We start from the raw sequence: 18,021 nt of genomic DNA on the forward strand, positions 1-18,021 counted from the left end.
ATGCGGGGTGTCAAGGGGGCTTTGTCAAAGCTTCAGGGAGATTCCTGAGTAGGGAGGGAGAGAGAGAATGGCACCCTCCCCCTGTGGCTCTATACTTCTCTGCGTGAAGGGTGTGGTGGGTGGCTGGCAGGGGATGAGCAGGGGATGGGGCGTGGGGCAGGGAGAGCAGACTTCTCTCTCCCGCCAAGCTAGAGGGTAAGGGACTCTGAGCCACGTGTTATGGGTAAACATTTTGTGTCAGCAGAGCTTCCTGCCCTTCAGAGCGCTTTCACCTCACTTCATCTCGTTGGATTCTGGAGATACCCCTGTGGGGAGGATGGATTTCTTCACCCTCTTTGAGGCCCAGAGAGGTTGTCTGTTACACAAGCCACACTTGGCAGATGGCAGAGTGGCCTAGGCCTGAGCCAAAGGTGTGTTGGCTGGACGGGATTGAGTATATATTAAGTCGAGGTGAAATTCCCATAGCATAAAATTAACCATTTTAAAATGTGTGATTTAATGGCATTTAGACATGCACATTGTGCAAACACCACCTCTGTCTACGTGCTAAACATCTTCATTACCCGCAAAGAAAACCCCATAACCATTAAGCAGTCAATCCTATTCCCCCCGCCACCAACCTTCTGCTTCCTGTCCCTGTGGATTTACCTATTCTGGATACTTAATAGAAAGGGAACCATATCATATGTGACCTTCCGTGTCTGTGTGTTTTTTTTTTTTCCACTTAGCATGTTTTCAAGGTTCATTCACTTTGGAGCATGCATCCGTACTTCATTTCCTTTCATGGCTGAGTAATATTCCCATATATATATATATATACACACACACACACACACACACCCCACATTTTCTTTATCCAAAGAGAACATTTTTTAAAAGTTTGCTCATTGATTCTTTTATTATGGTAAAATATATGTAAGATTTACCACGTTAACCATTTTTAAGTGTACAATTCAGTGGCGCTAAGTGCATTTACACTGCTGTGCAACCATCAGCGCCATTTATCTCCATGGAAGGGGATATTTTTAATTTTGTAGTTTTGTAGTTTTCTTAAACCTTCCACTTACATATCAGATCACTCCAAGATCACAAAATCTATCATGGCCGGTGCAGTAACTCACACCAGTAATCCCAGCATTTTGGGAGGCCGAAGTGGGAAGACTGCTTGAGCCCAGGAGTTTGAGACCAGCCTGGGCAACAAGATGAGACCCCCATCTCTACAAAAAATAAAATAGCCAGTTGTGGTGGTACAGTCTGTATTTGGGAGGCTGAGGTGGGAGGATCACTTGAGACTAGGAATTCAAGGCTGCAGTGAGCCATGATCACCCTGCTGCACTGAAGCCTGGGCGATGGGATCTAGAGAGCTAGATCCCATCTCCTAAAAAAAAAAAAAAAAAAAAAAAATCATGGGCTAGGCTAGGTGGCTCATGCTTGTAATCTTGGCACTTTGGGAGGCTGAGACAGGTGTATCACCTGAGGTCAGGAATTCGAGACCAGCCTGGCCAACATGGTAAAACCTTGTCTCTGCTAAAAATGCAAAAATTCCAGGCGTGGTGGTGCATGCCTGTAATCCCAGCTACACAGTAGGCTGAGGCAGGAGAATCTCTTGAACCCAGGAGGTGGAGGTTGCAGTGAGCTGAGATCACGCCACTGCACTCCAGCCTGGGCCGTGGAGTGAGACTCTGTCTCAAAAAAACAAAACAAAACAAAAACAAAAAACAATCATGATGAACCACGACAGTGTGAAATGTGGTTTACTTCGATTTTTCAGTTAGTTTTGCTTATTCTCTCTCTTTAGGGTCTTAGTTTCTATCCCATTGATATTTTTCTTCAGTAAGGAGCCTTCTGAGAATTTCCCCTTCCCACTACATGCTTTTGACCCATGCAAATGAAGCCTGTCCCAGACCAAGCACCCTCCAAGGAAGGCCCTGGTCTGGTCTTTGTCCTCTCCAGATGGCCACATCTGTGACCACTTCCGTTCCTCACAAGACTGCCCTTTAGTGGCTCCTGTCTCCTGGGTCTCTGAATTGTCCTTCCCATATGGAGACACCCCCCCTGCAGCCTCCCCTCTACCTGCTGCCTTCTCCCACCTATTCCTGTCACCCAATGTGTATTTGTAGAAAGAGGAAGTGATGGTGGCTCCTTCTGGCAGAGGCTCAGAGGGAAAGCTCCTCCCTCAGGAAGAAATAAGTGATAGCTCTGCAGTTTTCATGTGGGGCTTTTTAGGGGGTGGGGTGCAGCTGGAAAGAGAGAGACTGGGAGGAAGAGAAAGAGGGAGGAGCAGGAGGCCAGGCTCCTCGCCAACCTGGGCAAAAGGAGCAGGCCAGCAGCTTTGCCCTATGCAGCAGAAACAGCAGCAGTGAAACAATTCCTGGAAATTTACTCTTTTTCCTCCCCGCCCCACTTTTTTTCCCCAAAAAAGTGTAGACAAGATTTTGCGATCAACAATCAGAAAGGAAGGAAGGTACCAGGGAGGAGGTATTGGGAGGCAGAGATAAACGCAGACGACTTTCCAGGGTCGGGTTAGGCAAAGGGCTGTGCTTGGACCCTGGCAGAAGGGGTGAGGCAGGCTGTCCCAGGGATCAACCCACGTGCCTGGCTTATGGGGTGGAGGCAGGTGCTTTGTGGACAGGTTAAGGCTGAGGGACTTGGCAGTAATTGCACTCACGTCCACAGTGTGAACTTCCAGAAGGCCACTGAGTCAGGAAGCCAAGTCTAGTCGTGGAGGTTGCTCTGCCCTCCTGCCACCAGCTTCCCCAAGCTAGAGAGGAATCTGGTTTGCCCAGAAGTACCAGATTAGGAGCTTTCCAGGCTCCTCAAAGCCTGTGCCCCACTCCCCTGTCCTTGGCTCTCTCTGCTCAGTTCTTCCCTCTTCACCGGCCCTTCACAAGACACTGTGGAGATAACACCAGTTTTTGAGTCAGACCTGTTTTTGACACTTTTTTCCACCACTTGGTAGCTGTGTGATCTTGGACAGGTCACTTAACCTTTCTGAATCTCAGTTTCTTTTCTTTTGTTTTTTGTTTTTAAATATTTATTTGTACAGATTGATGTGGTACATGTGCAGTTTTGTTACATGAATAGGTTGCATGTTGGTCAAGCCAGGGCTTTTAGGGTATCCACCACAAGAATAGCATGCATTGTACCCATTGACTAATTTCTCATCATCCACTCCTCTCCCATTCCCTCTTCCTTCCAAGTTTTCACTGTTCACCATTTCACTCTCCACATCCATGTGTACACATCTTTTAGCACTCACATATGAGTGAGAACATGCAATATTTGATTTTCTGTGCCTCGATTGTTTTACTTAAAATAATGATCTCCAGTTCCATCCACATTGCTGCAAAAGACATAATTTCATTCCTTTTCATGGCCAAATAGTATTCCATTGTGTATATATACCACATTTTCTTTATCCTTTTATTCGTTGATGGACACTTAGGTTGATTCCATGTCTTTGCTATTGTGAATAGGGCTGTGATAAACATACTAGTGCAGGTGTCTTTTTAATGTACTGATTTCTTCCCCTTTGAGTAAATACCCAGTAGTGGGATTGCTGGGTCGAATGGCAGTTCTACTTTTAGTTTTTTGAAAAATCTGCATACTGTTTTCCATAGAAGTTGTACTAGTTCACATTCCCACCAGCAATGTCTAAGAGTTCTCTGTGCTCCACATTCTTGCCAACGTCTGTTATTTTTTTATCTTTTTAATAATAGCCATTCTGACTGGGGTACGATGATATCGCATCATGGTTTTTATTTGCATTCCTCTGATGATTAGTGATGTTGAGCATTTTTTCATATATCTGTTGGCCATTTGAAAAATGTCTTTTGAAAAATGTCTTCTTTTGAAAAATGTCTATTCATGTCATTTGCCCACATTTTAGTGGGATTATTTGTGGATTTTTTTTTTTTTCTTGCTCGAGTTCTTTGTATATTTTGGATATCTCCCCTGTCAGATGAATAGTTTACAAATATTTTCTCCAGTTCTGTGGGTTGTTCATTCTGTTGCTTATTTCTTTTGTTGTGCAGAGCTTTTTTGTTTAATTAAGTCCCAGTTGTTTATTTTTGTTTTTGTTGCCTGTGCTTCTGAGATCTTAGTCATAAATTCTTTGCCTAGTCCAATGTCCAGGAGACTTTTCCTTATACTAGATACTAGATTTTTCCTGCAATACTAGATTTTCTTCTAATAATTTAATAATAGTTTTGGGTCTTATATGTAAGTCTTTAATCCATCTTGAGTTGATTTTTGTGTCTGGTGAGAGATAGGAGTTTAATGTCAGTTTCTTAATATATAAAGTGAGGATAATGATGCTTCCCTTACAGGTTATTATATGGGATACATGAGATAATATATACAAGCATGCCCCTTTTCCACTTCATGGGGATAAGGAAAAAGGAATCCCATCTTGTGGAATTGACATTGAGAGACCTCTCTAGTCCTATTACCACCAGCCATTTTTTTCCTCTCTGAATTAGATCAACATGAGCCTCCTCTTTTATTTGGCTGTCTTGGGTTGTGTTTTTTACATAGAAGGGTGGGAACATTCCCAAATGTCACTATGAATTACCACAGAGAGATGTAGTAATAGTAACAGCTAATGTTTGTCGAATACGCACCATTGGCCAGACACAGTTGTAAGGGGCTTTATCCATATCACCTCATTTAGTCCTCATAACAACTTCATGGAGTGGGTACTACCATCGACAAGGAAACTGAAGCACAGAAACTTTAAATAACTTGCCCCAGTCACACAGCTAGTAGGTCAATAAGCCCATATTACAAGGATTCTTGAGCTGGATTCCATGCAGCTAATGGTTTTAGGTGTGAACTGTATGAAAAGTATAAGCAAGTTTTTGATTGTTGTGTTATGTGCATTTTTGTGGGGGCTTATAACCTTCCTTAGATTCTCGAAGGGGCCCATGATGTCCAAAAGCTTTAAAAAAAATGACCCTTAGAGAGCTTCTGCTAGACTAGGGTCAGGATAAAAACAGCAATGTTGGGTATCCACTTGTGTGGAGCTGACTCAGCCCTGGGAATTCTAGGAAATTTCTTGCATGAGGAAGGAGGTGTCTCCTTCATGAAGGCTGAGGGATTTGTAGGATGATCTCGGAGGGATTCGAAAAGGGGAAAGTGAATGTCTTTGCTTCCCATTCCCTATCTTTCACGAGATGAAGGACAACTGTTTCCTCTGTGATTTCCCAAGTGTGAGAAGGGAGGGTGTGACATCAGTCTAAGGAAGAGGAAGCTTGAAAAGACTGATAAGAGACTGGAAGGGCCCCAGGTACTATTAATATCCCTCTGCCGCCTACAGCACTAGCAGCCTCCCCGCATGCCACCACCCTTCCCCCTTCCTTTGGTCTCCTATCTCTCCCAGCTTCTGTTTCTCCCTCACTCTCCCATCTCCTGATCTGCACCCCTCCCCCAGCCTCTCTGTAGATGTGGTAAGTCTCTTGTTGGTTCCAGATTTCTTCCGTTTCTGTTAACTTTTGTTGAGCACCTAATGTATGCTGGTCAGAAATTCTCCAGTGCTTCCCAAGACCCCATCTTTCTAAGTTTTCACCATTTTAATAAAGGCATATGGATTCTTAGACTCCCTGAAATTGGAGATGGGAGGACTTGACAAAGTCATCTTGATTCTCCTCCCTCGTTATAAAGATGAGAAAAATGGAGGCTTTAGGAAATCTCATATTGTCGCATGATGTAAGAAATAGTGATGAAAATGGAAAGCGAAGCCAGATGTTGCAGTGTCAGCTACCTCAACATTCCTTCATCTCTGCTAGAAGCTAGCACTGCCGGGGCTGGAAATACAAAAATGACTGGACTCAGTCTCGGAGCCCTCAAGGGGCTCTGAGTCTGTCAAACCTCTAGTATGCAGCACACTCAAGGCACCATCCATGTTGCTTAATTAACACTAGTCCAGTCTCTTACCAGCCAGCAGTCTTGCTGTTTCCCTCCTTCTTGGAGGATCCGTGCAGGGAGATATGGGGGCTCCCCGATGCTGGAGAGAGTGGCCATTGGGATGAGCTGAAGAGCCTTGGCTGATCCCAGGCCGATGCCCACGTCGTGACTGCAGGGCTAGAGAAGAACCACCAGGGGGCGCGCGGCTCTTTGCTAGCCTCTGGTTTCTGCAGGAAACCTCTCCTTCCCCCTCCCAGTCCATCTCCACTTCTTCCTTCAGTTAGGGGACAGAAATTGGGCAAACATGGACAGTGGGAGAGACGCCCAGTGCAAAGAAACCCTGGATTATTCTGTCCCACACCTACTCCCCCAGCTCCCTGCCCCTCTACATCCTGCCCACCAGTTATGAAATAGTTTCCTCGACCTCACCCGGAGGGACCCTCCATGGACAGCAGAGGTCCAGTCTGTACCCCTTTCTGTAGTCTCCTGAGAAGGAGATCCCTCCTGTCCATCAACACCCTGATACAAACTGAAGTAATACCTTTACAGTTACTAGGGTTCATATCCTTCCCTGCTTGGGCAAGGTTTTGGACCACCATCCTCATTGTCCTTGTTCAAATGAGCAATGTTTTTAGCCTCTCAGTGTCTGAGGGGTCCAGATCCTGGATGTGGGCCCTGACAGGGGAGGGCAGAGGGCAGTGGAGCCAGCACCCAGGGCATATCAGGAGGTGAGCAGGTGAGCCCTGTGACACCTGCATAAGTCATTCCATTCCCCTTCCCAGCAGCCCTGGGTACTTCCTTCCTGTGGGTTCCAAGGCTCCATTCCCTTCTTTCCCCTTTCTTTACCTGTGAGGTTGGACTCCCCCTGTGGGTCTTCCACATCTTTCTGCCCCAGAAAACTACTGTAGCAGGAGGGGACCTGCTCTTGTTCACTTTTTTGCCTTCTCCTTCTCATCCTAGAGAGCCTGATTGTGCCCTACTTTTCTGGGGAGTGATTGATTCTGGATGCTGGGTGGGATGAGGAAACTCAGGCTCAGAGCAGGATTTCCACTGAATGTGCCTGGAAACCATGTGTAGCTTCCCAGTAAAGTCTGTTTTCTGGGAGACCATGGTCCAGGAGTGTTGGTATACAATGTGTGTTAGGCCGTTCTTGTGTTGCTATAATAAATACCTGAGACTGGGTAACTTATAAAGAAAACAGGTTTAATTGGCTCATGGTTCTGCAGGCTGTATGTACAAGCATGCATCTGCTTGGCTCCTGGTGAGGCATCAGGAAGCTTATAATCACTGCAGAAGTCAAAGGGGGAGCTGATTTGTCACATGGCGAGTGGGAGCAAGAGAGAGAGAGCTGGGGAAGTGCCACACTTTTAAACAACCAGATCCCATCACAACTCATTCCAGTGTCTCCAGGACAGCACCAAGCCATGAGGGATCCACTACCATGACCCAACACCTCCCACCAGCCCCTGCCTCCAATATTGGGGAATGCATTTCAACATGCAATTTTGGTGGCACAAATATCCAAACCATATCACAAGATATGTAGAGACAAGTTCTGACCCTTGTTTGTAGATCAGAGTGGTGTGTTTCATGGTGTGTGTGTGTGTGTGTGGGCCCCTGTGTGGACACCTGAGTAGGCACAGCAAGGCAGAGAGGCATTGGTGGACTAGGGAAGCATTGCTGAGTAGTGATAACTACTCACTGGGCAGAGCTTGGGGTTTGCAGTTGCATGCATGAGCACCTGCAAAGGCAGTTGAAAGAGCAGAGAGATGAAGCCAGGATAAAAAATGGTGCAGAAAGACAGTGATCAGGGAGGAAAGTGAGGACTTTCTGCCAAAATGCCTGAGGGCTTCCCTGCCTACCTCAGCCCTCTGTGTTCTTAAGTCCTCCTGTCTGAACAGAGGCCAGACTCTCACTTCACCCCAGCCCGTCTGGGTCTGTCCTCTGCAAAGCCATGTGACTCTACCTGGCGGTCCTCCTGGGCCTATACTACCTTCTGCACTGGTACTGGGAGAGGCAGGTGGTGAGTCACCTGAGAGACAAGTACGTGTTCATCATGAGCTGTGACTCACGCTTCAGGAACCTACTGGCCAGACAACTGAATGCACAGGCTTGCGGGAGCTGCATGTAGGACAGAGAAGGGGACCAAGCAGCAGAGGGACCAGACTTCAGACAGGCTGGAGATGGTGACCATGGACATCACCAAGACAGAGAGCATTGCTGCAGCTGCCCAGTGGGTGAAGGAGCGTGTGGGGGTCAGAGGGACCACCTCAATCCCTCCTAGTGCCTGTTTGTTTCTCCTCTCTCTGTGTCACTAGGGGAGACCTAGTGTCTGCTAACTGGGAACATTTCCAGGACTTTTATTTTCAGGGGCTTGAGCTTTCCGTTTTCCAAAGCAGAAATCCTAGAGTGGTTGTGACTGGGCCCAGGGTTAGAAGAGTCCAGGCTGTGGTTAGAGCCCAGTCTCTGGATAACGTTGGGTCCTGACGGTTGGCATGAGACCATCGGGGATGGGGCTGGGCAGGATCCAGGCTTCTGATCTCAGCATTCTCTTACTGGTTCCTTCACACTTGTCCCTGTTGAGGGCTTTAAGATGATCTCCACTTGATTCACGAGGACACTGGGGCTTGGAGAGCTGAAGGGACTTCACATCAAACACCGAGTGATGAATCCTGTTCCTTTTGGGGAAAGGGAGATCATTGATTGCTTTGTTCTGATTGTAAATGGAAAACATGAAGAAATTATAGAAGAGGATAAGATTGGATAGATAGGAGGATAAGATAGGATTTCTCATTGGAGAAATCATAGAAGAGGATGAGAGTGAAACAACATTCCCCCTAATCCCAGCCTCCAGGGTTAATTTCCCTCTACTTTACACATTCTGGGGTCAGCATTTTCATCATCAAGTTTCTTCCCCAACATAACAATCAAGGTCTCCATATTCCAGCATGTGGAGAGGCCATAATTTGTTAAAGGGATTATATATTGTTGAATGCCGAAGTTTGTTACCCACTTTTCCTGGCATAAATAACATCTCAGTAGCGATTCTCTACCAAGGTTTGTTGACAGGCTTAGCAGTGCTATTCAAGAAAAGTAAAACTATTGAATCAAAGAATCCTCATTCCTTCAAGTCCAGGAAAGGTTTCTGAGTAGGGGAGGGCCACCATTGCAGGCCTTATTGTTTTTCCAATATTCCTAGGGTCAGTCTCCATCTCCTGTACCCCCCAGCCCTCACCCACTCACACCCCTGCCCCTGCTGGCCTGGAGTCCGTAGTTCTGTAGCTCTGACTACTCCCAATCTTTCATGCTATTAGTTTGCTCCCCTATGTCTTCTGTAGAGTCTTCCCCAAAGCTTGCTGGACCCTATGGGGATAGGGCAGAGGTGGCCTTATGAGATGGTGGGAGGAAAGGGTGGTACTTCCTGGGGCAGAGAGTGCAGTCTGGACACCTGTGTGGCATGAGACCTCTTTCCCTCCTCCCCTCCTGCTCTGGCCATTCAGTCCACAGTGAGCTTTGGGATTCCCAGGTACACAAGGTGACCTTTTCTTCCAGGACAGATATTGCCTTTACATTGATGCAGGTTGTAGCATAGCTTGTCCCCTGATGCCCAGTGCAGGCCTGCTCTCTAACTTCCCCCAGTCTTAGGATTTAAGTGTATCTCTCCTAACCAGGATGCAGAAAGTAATTACTCGTGTGTTTTTCTTATTCTTTCCTTTTTCCTTTCTCTTCTGTCCTTTCCCCTTGGTTTCTCTGTCTTAGCCCATTCCTGTCTTCCTATTTCCTGTCTCTGTCTCTCTCCCCTGGAGAGATATTTGTTGGGCCCTCATTCTGTTTTCTCAAGTTCTGTCCATGCACTTCACAGCATTGGCTTTACTGCATGCTGGGTGCCAGGCACTAGGAGCAGAGATGGGAAGGACCACCCTTCACCCCCCAGTACCTTGAAATGCGTGCAAATCTTGAAACTCTGAAGCCTCCCCATCCTTGTTTCCTCTCCTCCACTCCTTTCCCTTATTCCATGTAGCACACTTGTTGACTCAATAAATACATTGAACTAGAAAATGAACTTGCACCCTAACTGTGTCCACCTGCACAAACACAAGAGTGATGCTCTCATCTTCTGGCCATCCCAGGACTCTGGGGCCTGGTGAATAACTCTGGCATCTGCCTGCCCTCCAGCTGCAATGAGTAGTTGATGGAACAGGACTTTGTGACCATACTGGACATGAACCTGTTGGGGATGATTGATGTGACTCTGAGCCTGCTGCCCTAATGAGGAAGGCCAGGGGCTGCATGGTCAACCTCTCCAGCATCGCAGGCCGGGTTTCACTTTTTGGTGCAGGCTACTGCATCTCCAAGTACAGCGTGGAGGCCTTCTCCGACTCCCTCTGGTATTGGCTTGGGACAGGGCCCTCCCTCATCCTCCTGCACCTGTTCTTCTGTGGGAACCATTTGCAGTAGTTTTATGTAATCGTAGCCTTAGAGGCCCCTTATTGAGATCCCTCTCTCTCATCCTGTGTGTGCTGTTGCCCTTATGGATTTAGCCAGCCACTTCTTGGGAACAGCTTCTCCATGTTCTGGGGAGGACGGGGCCCCAGACCAAACAGTTCCTGTAACTCACTTTTGACCCTATTGAGGGGGTCCCATAGGCAGAAAATGTCTGAGGCAGACTGGAACTGGCATGTTTGGCTCCAGAGCCCAGAATGAAGCCACTGTGACATGCAGTTGCAGGGAGCCTAGGAGACATGGGGTGAGCATCTTAGTCCATACAACAGACTTTTTAGGCCCTTGGATGAGTGCCCAATAAACTCAGCCCAGGACAGCAACAAGGTTTTGGCCCTGACCTAAAAGCTCTGACACCTAAGAGAGGAGCAAGAGCGCTAGAATGTTTGTTGCCAATTCTCATAGGGGTTGTGACCCAGTCAGCCCTGGTGGCCATGGCAGCCACCTGGATTGGGGAAGCTCCTGGAGATGGGGTCTAAGCTGGAGATTGAGGATCCCCACCTGGCAGCCTTGAACAGAAATGGGGGGATGACTTTTGTCTTCAGCCCAGGCCTAGGGGGAGCCTCAGCTGCCTGCCTGTGCTGTGGGGTCCTCATGAGGTGAAGCACAGGGCCAGGCCTGCGGGAGAGGTTGGGCAGGTGGGCGCATATGGGCTCGTGGAGGCCCCGGACAGGAGCTGTGCCTCATGCTGTTGGCAGTGGAACCCCCCAAAAAAGGATTTTCTCAGGAGAGCTCCTTGGTCTAGTTGGCTTCTAGACACCCACTTACTGCAGGGAGCCCAGTGGCTGTGAGTGTGGGGAGCCAGACTGAAGGCAGAGGGACGCTCCTTAGAGGACAGCTGCCATCACCCAGCTCAGAGGCCAGGGAGATTCCTGGGGCAGGAGAAGAAGGGAGGGGACTGAGGACTGCAGAGGAGGTAGAGTGTGGGAATTCTGGTGATCCATTGGATGTGAGGGGCGTAGGAGGTGATAGCACTGAGATGCTGCCTTGCTCTTGAACTGGTAGAACTTAGGGCTAGTAAGCTCCAGTATGTAAAATATGGAAACCCCAGAGAGAGACAAGTCCACCATCATAATTGTTATCTGCTATCTGCTGCCCTTCCCAACTCTCCAAGCTTTCTTGCATCTCCCACTGCCATTGCATGCTGGGTTTGTACTGGGTTTCTTTGTTTTTTGTATTTTGCCTCCCAAGATTTCTTAAGTCCTTGCCCTTCTGCATGTCTGCCATGCAGGAGGGAGCTCTCCCACTTTGGAGTGAAGGTGTCTGTGATTGAACCTGGTCACTTCAGGACCAGTATGGCCAGCTCTGAGAGGCATTTACAGAACTTCAAGGAGCTGTCGGACTAGGCCAGCCCCAAGGTCAAGGAGACGTATGGGGAGAAGTTTCTGATATCCCATGAGTGAGCTGTGGACAGTGGGGAGATAAAGAAATCCTTGTCTAGAAGTCTGGGTCCATCATTAGTGCCTCCAACAGTATGAGAATCTGTCCTCCAAACTCTGCCTCCCCAACAAAGTGAGGACATTTAGTCCATTTAGCCATGTGGTCAACTGGTCACCTAAAAGAAGAATTGAAGCTCCTATAATTGAAACCACTGGCTAATCTGAACCTCTCATTATTTTGAAGAGGAAACTAAAGCCAGAGAGGGCTTTAGTGGACACCTGTGGGCTCATGGGCAGCTGGGTTTAGAGATAGCTGATTTTCATGTTCTTAGGCTGTTAGTAGAGACCTTCAATTTATGCAGTCCAGATATCTCAGGAAGAGAGGCAGAGGGGGCTTAGTGTGGAACAGGTTTTGCTGCAGTGAGGGTTGGGGCACTCCCTGGGGAATATGGGTGGATTAGACTTGAGGCATATCATTGAGGGGCCCAGGGATTCTTAGACACTCTCCTTCCAATTCAGAGCTCTAAATGGGAGGGGAGGGATGTGCTAGTACATTAAGGATGTTTTCTCATTCTGAACAGGCCTCAGAAAAGCACCAAGGAGCCTTTGGTCAAAATGCAATACAAATCTATCATTGGTGACTGACTGCATGGAGCATGTGCTGACCGCCTGCCACCCCTGCACTTGCTACACAGCTGGCTGGGACACCAAGCTTCTCTACCTCCCCATGACCTACATGCCTACCTTCCTGGTGGATGCCATGCTCCACTAGGTTCTCCAAGGCTGGCCAAGGCCCTGTGAAGCCAAGACTCAGGTGCATGTTTTCATGGATTTGGGGTATGCCATAAGGGGCGATGTATCATGAGGAGAGAAATAGGTTACCCCTGTCACAGAAATAGACCTAAGGACAAGCCAGCAAGGAGATGTCAATAAGGCACTGGCAGGCCCCAGGTCCCTTCCCTGGGGCAACTGAAGCCTCCTCCCCTCACCTGTGCCCTCTCTGTGGCCCTCAGTGACCGGCCCTTACTTTAAAGTCATTGCACTTTCCCTGTTGCCATCCCTCAAGGTCCCCCACCATATCCCAACACACCCTCTCCTCCAGTGGCAGGGAGTGAGAGTCACGTCTGGACTCATCTTTCTTGTTTTCCCTCCCTTTGTTGAGCCCCTGCTGTGTGCTGGAGAGAAATTATCTTGAATTACCTAGTCCTCATCCTCAGTGTCTTCGGTGTTCTGATGATGTTGCAAGTGTGAACTCAACACAGAAAGCATTAGGAGAAAGGGGTACAGATTCCTGGGCTCAGTACAAATTGTAGTTACAGGGTACCGTCTCTGGTTTCTCATTTTACTGATTTCAGGTTAAAAGTCCAGGATATGGAGCCTTTAGAGAGCCCTGTGTCATTGAACAAATCATGTTCAGTGTAAAAACAGATAGTGAGGTCAGATGTTGCAGGGCCACTGAATTTAAAACACGTAATGAGGCTGGGTGTGGTAGCTGACACCTGTAATCCTAGCACTTTGGTAGGCCAAAGCGGGTGGATTATCTGAGCTTGGGCATTCAAGACCAGCCTGGGCAACATGGCGAAACCCAGACTCTATCAGAAATGCAAAAAATAGCTGGGCATGTTGGTGCATGCCTGTAGTTCAGCTACTCAAAAGGTTGAGGTAGGAAGATCACTTGAGCCTGGGAGGCAGAGGTTGCAGTAAGCCAAGATGGCGCCACTGCACTCTAGCCTGGGTGGCAGAATGATACTCTGTCTCAAAAACAAACAAAGAAAAAAACCCCAAACAAACAAAAGACATGCAATGAGGAGAGGATGGAGAAAGATGGTGGAATAGAAGGCTTCACAAATCCTTCTCCACTCCCCACCCCACACCAGGACAACAAGTTAACAACTATCTACACAGAAAAGAACACCTTCATAGAACGAACAATCAGGTGAGCACTCATTTTACCTGGTTTTAATTTCATATTGCTAAAAGAGGCACTGAAGAGATAGAAAAAAACAGTCATGAGTCACAGACACTGTCCCTCCCCAAACCCTGGCTGCAGAGGCATGGTGCTGAGAGTGCCTCTGAGTGCTGAGGGAGGGAGAACACAGTAATTGTGAGGCACTGACCTCAGGGCTGTCCTGTTAGAGCAGAGAGGAAAACCACACCAAACTCAGCTGATGCCTGCCTGGGGAGGGAGCATTTAAACCACCCCTAGCCACAGGGGAATCGCTGATCCCAGCAGTCCTAACTTGAGTGCCCATGAACCTCGCCACCAAGGGCTACAACATTATGTGTCTCCAAGTAAACCTGAAAAGCAGTCTATGTCATAAGGACCGCAACACCTAGGTGAGGCCTAGTGCAGAACTAGGCCCAGAGACAGTGGATTAGGGGGACACGTGACATACTGAGCCACCAGCTGGGGCAGCCAAGGGAATGTCAGCATCACCCCTCCCCTAACTCCAGTCTGCACAACCTGAGGCTCCAAAGGAGACCCCTTTTTTCTACTTGAGCAGAGGAGAGGGAAGAGTGGGAAGGGTTTTGTCTTGCATCTTGGATACCAGCTCAGCTACAGCAAGATAGGGCAATGATCAGAGTCATGAGGCCCCTGTTTCAAGTCCTAGCTCCCATATGACATTACTAGACAGACCCTGGGCCAGAAGGGAAAGGACCCAATGCTAGCAGCATTCATCACCTGCTATCTGAAGAGAACTTGGGCCCTGAATAACCAGTAATTCCTAGGTGCTAATCAAAGGCCTTGGGTGAGCCTCTGAACCTTGATGGCTTCAGGTGAGACTCGGGACATTGCCAGCTATGTTGGCTATGGAGAGAGACTCCTGCTTGAGAAAAGCAGAGAGAAAAGTAAAGGGGACTTTGTCTTACACCTTAGGTGCCAGCAAGACCACAGTGGGGTAGAGCACCAAGTGGGCTATTGTGGTTCCTGATTCTGGGACTTGACTCTTGGATGACATTTTCTAGACATACCCTGGGCCAGTGGGAAGCCTGCTGACCTGAAGGGTGAGTTCCAGGCCAGGCAGCATTCACCACAAGCTGATTGAAGAGATGTTGGGCCTTAAGGGAACATCGATGGTTGTCTGGCAGTACTCCCTGTGGCCTGGGGTGGTGGTGGCTGCAGGTTGAGGCTCCTCTGCCTTTGGAAAAGGAAGGGAAGAGTGGGATGGACTGTGTCTTGTGGTTTGAGTGCCCACTCAGCTACAATTTAGTAGAATATCAGGTACACTTCTAAGGTTTTTGACTCTAGTCCTTGACTCCTTCACAGCACTTCTGGACCCATATGGGGTATGGGGTACCTCACCGTCCTGAAGGGAAGGGCACAGGCCTAACTGACTTTGCTACTTGCTGACTGCAGAGCCCTAGGGCCTTGAGCAAACATAGGTAGTAGCCAGGGACCGGGTACAGCAGGCCTTGGGCGAGACCCAGCACTGTGCTGGCTTCAAGTCTGATGCAATGCAGTCATAGTGGTGGTGACACAGGGGTGCTTGTGTCACTCCACCCCAAGCTTTAGATGGCTCAGAACAGAGAGAGAGATTCTGTATGTTTGGGAGAAAGTCAGGGAAGAGAATGAGACTGGTATTCCAGAGAATTCTCTCAGATCTTGTCCAAGACTATCAAGGTGGTACCTCTACCAGTCTGCAAGAACCATAGCGTTACTAGGCGTGGGGTGTCCCCTAAAGCAGATACAACTTGGATCACAACACCTAAGTATTTTCAAATATTTGGTAAGCCTTCCCAAGAATGACAGTTACAAATAAGCCCAGACAGTGAAGACTACAATAAATACCTAAATCTTCAATTCCCAGACACTGAAGAACATCTGCTAACATCAACACCATGAAGGAAAACTTGACCTCACCAAATGAACTAAATAAGGGACCAGGGACCAATCCTGGAGAAACAGATATGTGACCTTTCAGACAAAGAATTCAAAATACCTGTGTTGAGGAAACTCAAAGAAATTCAACATAACACAGAGAAGAAATTTAGAATTCTATCAGATAAATTTAACAAAAAGATTGAAATAATTAAAAAGAGTCAAGCAGAAATTCTGGAGCTGAAAAATGCAATTAGCATATTCAAGAATGCAGCAGAGTTCTTTTTTCATTTTTATTTTTTATTTTGCTTTAAGTTCTGGGATGTGTGTGAATAACGTGCCGGCTTGTTACATAGGTATACACGTGCCATGGTGGTTTGCTGCACGCATCAACCCATCATCTAGGTTTTAAGCCCCACATGCATGAGGTATTGTCCTAATGCTACGCCTCCCCTAGCCCCCCACCCCCTGACAGGCCATGATGTGTGATGTTTCCCTCCCTGTGTCCATGTGTTCTCATTGTTCAACTCCCACTTATGAGTGAGAATATGTGGTGTTTGGTTTTCTGTTCCCGTGTTAGTTTGCTGAGAATGATAGTTTCTAGTGTCATCCATGTCCCTGCAAAGGACATTAACTCATTCTTTTTTATGGCTGTATAGTATTCCATGGTGTATATGTGCCACATTTTCTTTTCTTTTTTTTTTCTTTTCTTTTTTTTTTGTGACAGAGTCTGGCTCTGTCGCCCAGGCTGGAGTACAGTGGCACGATCTCGGCTCACTGCAAGCTGTGCCTCCTGGGTTCATGCCATTCTCCTGCCTCAGCCTTCCGAATAGCTGGGACTACAGGCGCCCACCACCACGCCCAGCTAATTTTTTGTATTTTTAGTAGAGACGGGGTTTCACTGTGTTAGCCAGGATGGTCTCGATCTCCTGACCTCGTAATCCGCCCACCTCAGCCTCCCAAAGTGTTGGGTTTACAAGCAGGAGCCACTGCGCCCAGCCATGTGCCACGTTTTCTTTATCCAGTCTATCATTGATGGACATTTGGGTTGGTTCCAAGTCTTTGCTATTGTAAATAGTGCAGTAATAAACATACGTGTGCATGTGTCTTTATAGTAGACTGATTTATAATCCTTTGGGTATATACCCAGTAATGGGATTGCAGGTTCAAATGGTATTTTTCATTCCAGACCCTTGAGGAATTGCCACACTGTCTTTTACAATGGTTGAACTAATTTACATTCCCACAAACAGTGTAGAAGCATTCCTATTTCTCCACATCCTCTCCAGCATCTGTTGTTTCCTTACTTTTTAATGATCGCCTTTCTAACTGGCCTGAGATGGTATCTTATTGTGGTTTACATTTGCATTTCTCTAATGACCAGTGATGATGAGCTTTTTTTCATATGTTTATTGGCTGCATAAATGTCTTCTTTTGAGAAGTGTCTGTTCACATCAGAGTTCCTTAACAGCAGAATTGATCAGTCAGAAGAATTAGTGAGCTTGAAGACAGGCCAGTTGAAAACATATAGAGGAAATAAAAAACACACACACACACAAAACAATGAAGCATGCCCTCAGGATCTAGAAAATAAACTTAGAAGGGCAAATCTAAGAGTTATTGGCCTTAATGAGAAGGTAGAGAAAGGGATAGGGGTAGAAGGTTTATTCAAAGGGATAACAGCAGAGGACTTCCCAAACCTAGAGAAAGATATTAATATCCAAGTACAAGAAGGTAATGGAACACCAAGCAGATTTAACCCAAAGAAGACCACCTCAAGGCATTTAATAATCAAACTCCTAAAGGTCAAGCATAAAGAAAGGACCCTAAAAGCAGCAAGAGGAAAGAAATAAATGATGTACAATGGAGCTCCAATATGTCTGGCAGCAGACTTTCCAGTGAAAACCTTACAGGCCAGGAGAGAGTGGCCTGATATATTTAAAGTGCTAAAGGAAAAAATCTTTTACCTGATAATAGTATATCTGGTGAAAATATCCTTCAAGCATAAAGGAAAAAGACTTTCCCAGACAAACAAAAGCTGCGGGATTTCATCAAGACCAGAACTGTTGTACAAGAAATGCTAAAGGGAGTACTTCAGTCAGAAAGAAAAGGACATTAATTAGCAATACATAATACCTGAAGGTACAGACCTCACCAGTAATTGTAAGTACATAGAAAAACACAGAATATTGTAACATTGTAACTGTGCTGTGTAAACTACTCTTATCCTAATTAGAAAGACTAAATGATTAAATGATCAAAAAAAATAACTACAACAACTTTTTAAGACATAGTACAATATGATATAAATAGAAACAATAAAAAGTTTAAAAGTCAGAGAATGAAGTTAAGATGCAGAGTTTTTATTAATTTTCTTTGTGCTTGTTTGTTTATTCAAATAGTGTTGAATTGTTATCA

At 46.8% G+C, this 18,021-nt stretch overlaps 1 protein-coding gene across 1 annotated transcript in view; it reads left to right on the top strand.

Annotated features, from left to right (window-relative positions):
- The window catches only part of RDH16 (retinol dehydrogenase 16), a 34,632-nt gene that overhangs the window by 2,273 nt on the left and 14,338 nt on the right, over positions 1 to 18,021 (top strand). Inside the window, exon 2 of the mRNA XM_003824900.5 lies at positions 12,365 to 12,597. Coding sequence (XP_003824948.4) covers positions 12,539 to 12,597 — 59 coding nt within the window. The 5' untranslated portion in view covers positions 12,365 to 12,538. The remainder of the gene's footprint in view (positions 1 to 12,364; positions 12,598 to 18,021) is intronic.

This window comes from Pan paniscus, chromosome 10, assembly GCF_029289425.2.
Source record: "Pan paniscus chromosome 10, NHGRI_mPanPan1-v2.0_pri, whole genome shotgun sequence".
NCBI lineage: Eukaryota > Metazoa > Chordata > Mammalia > Primates > Hominidae > Pan > Pan paniscus.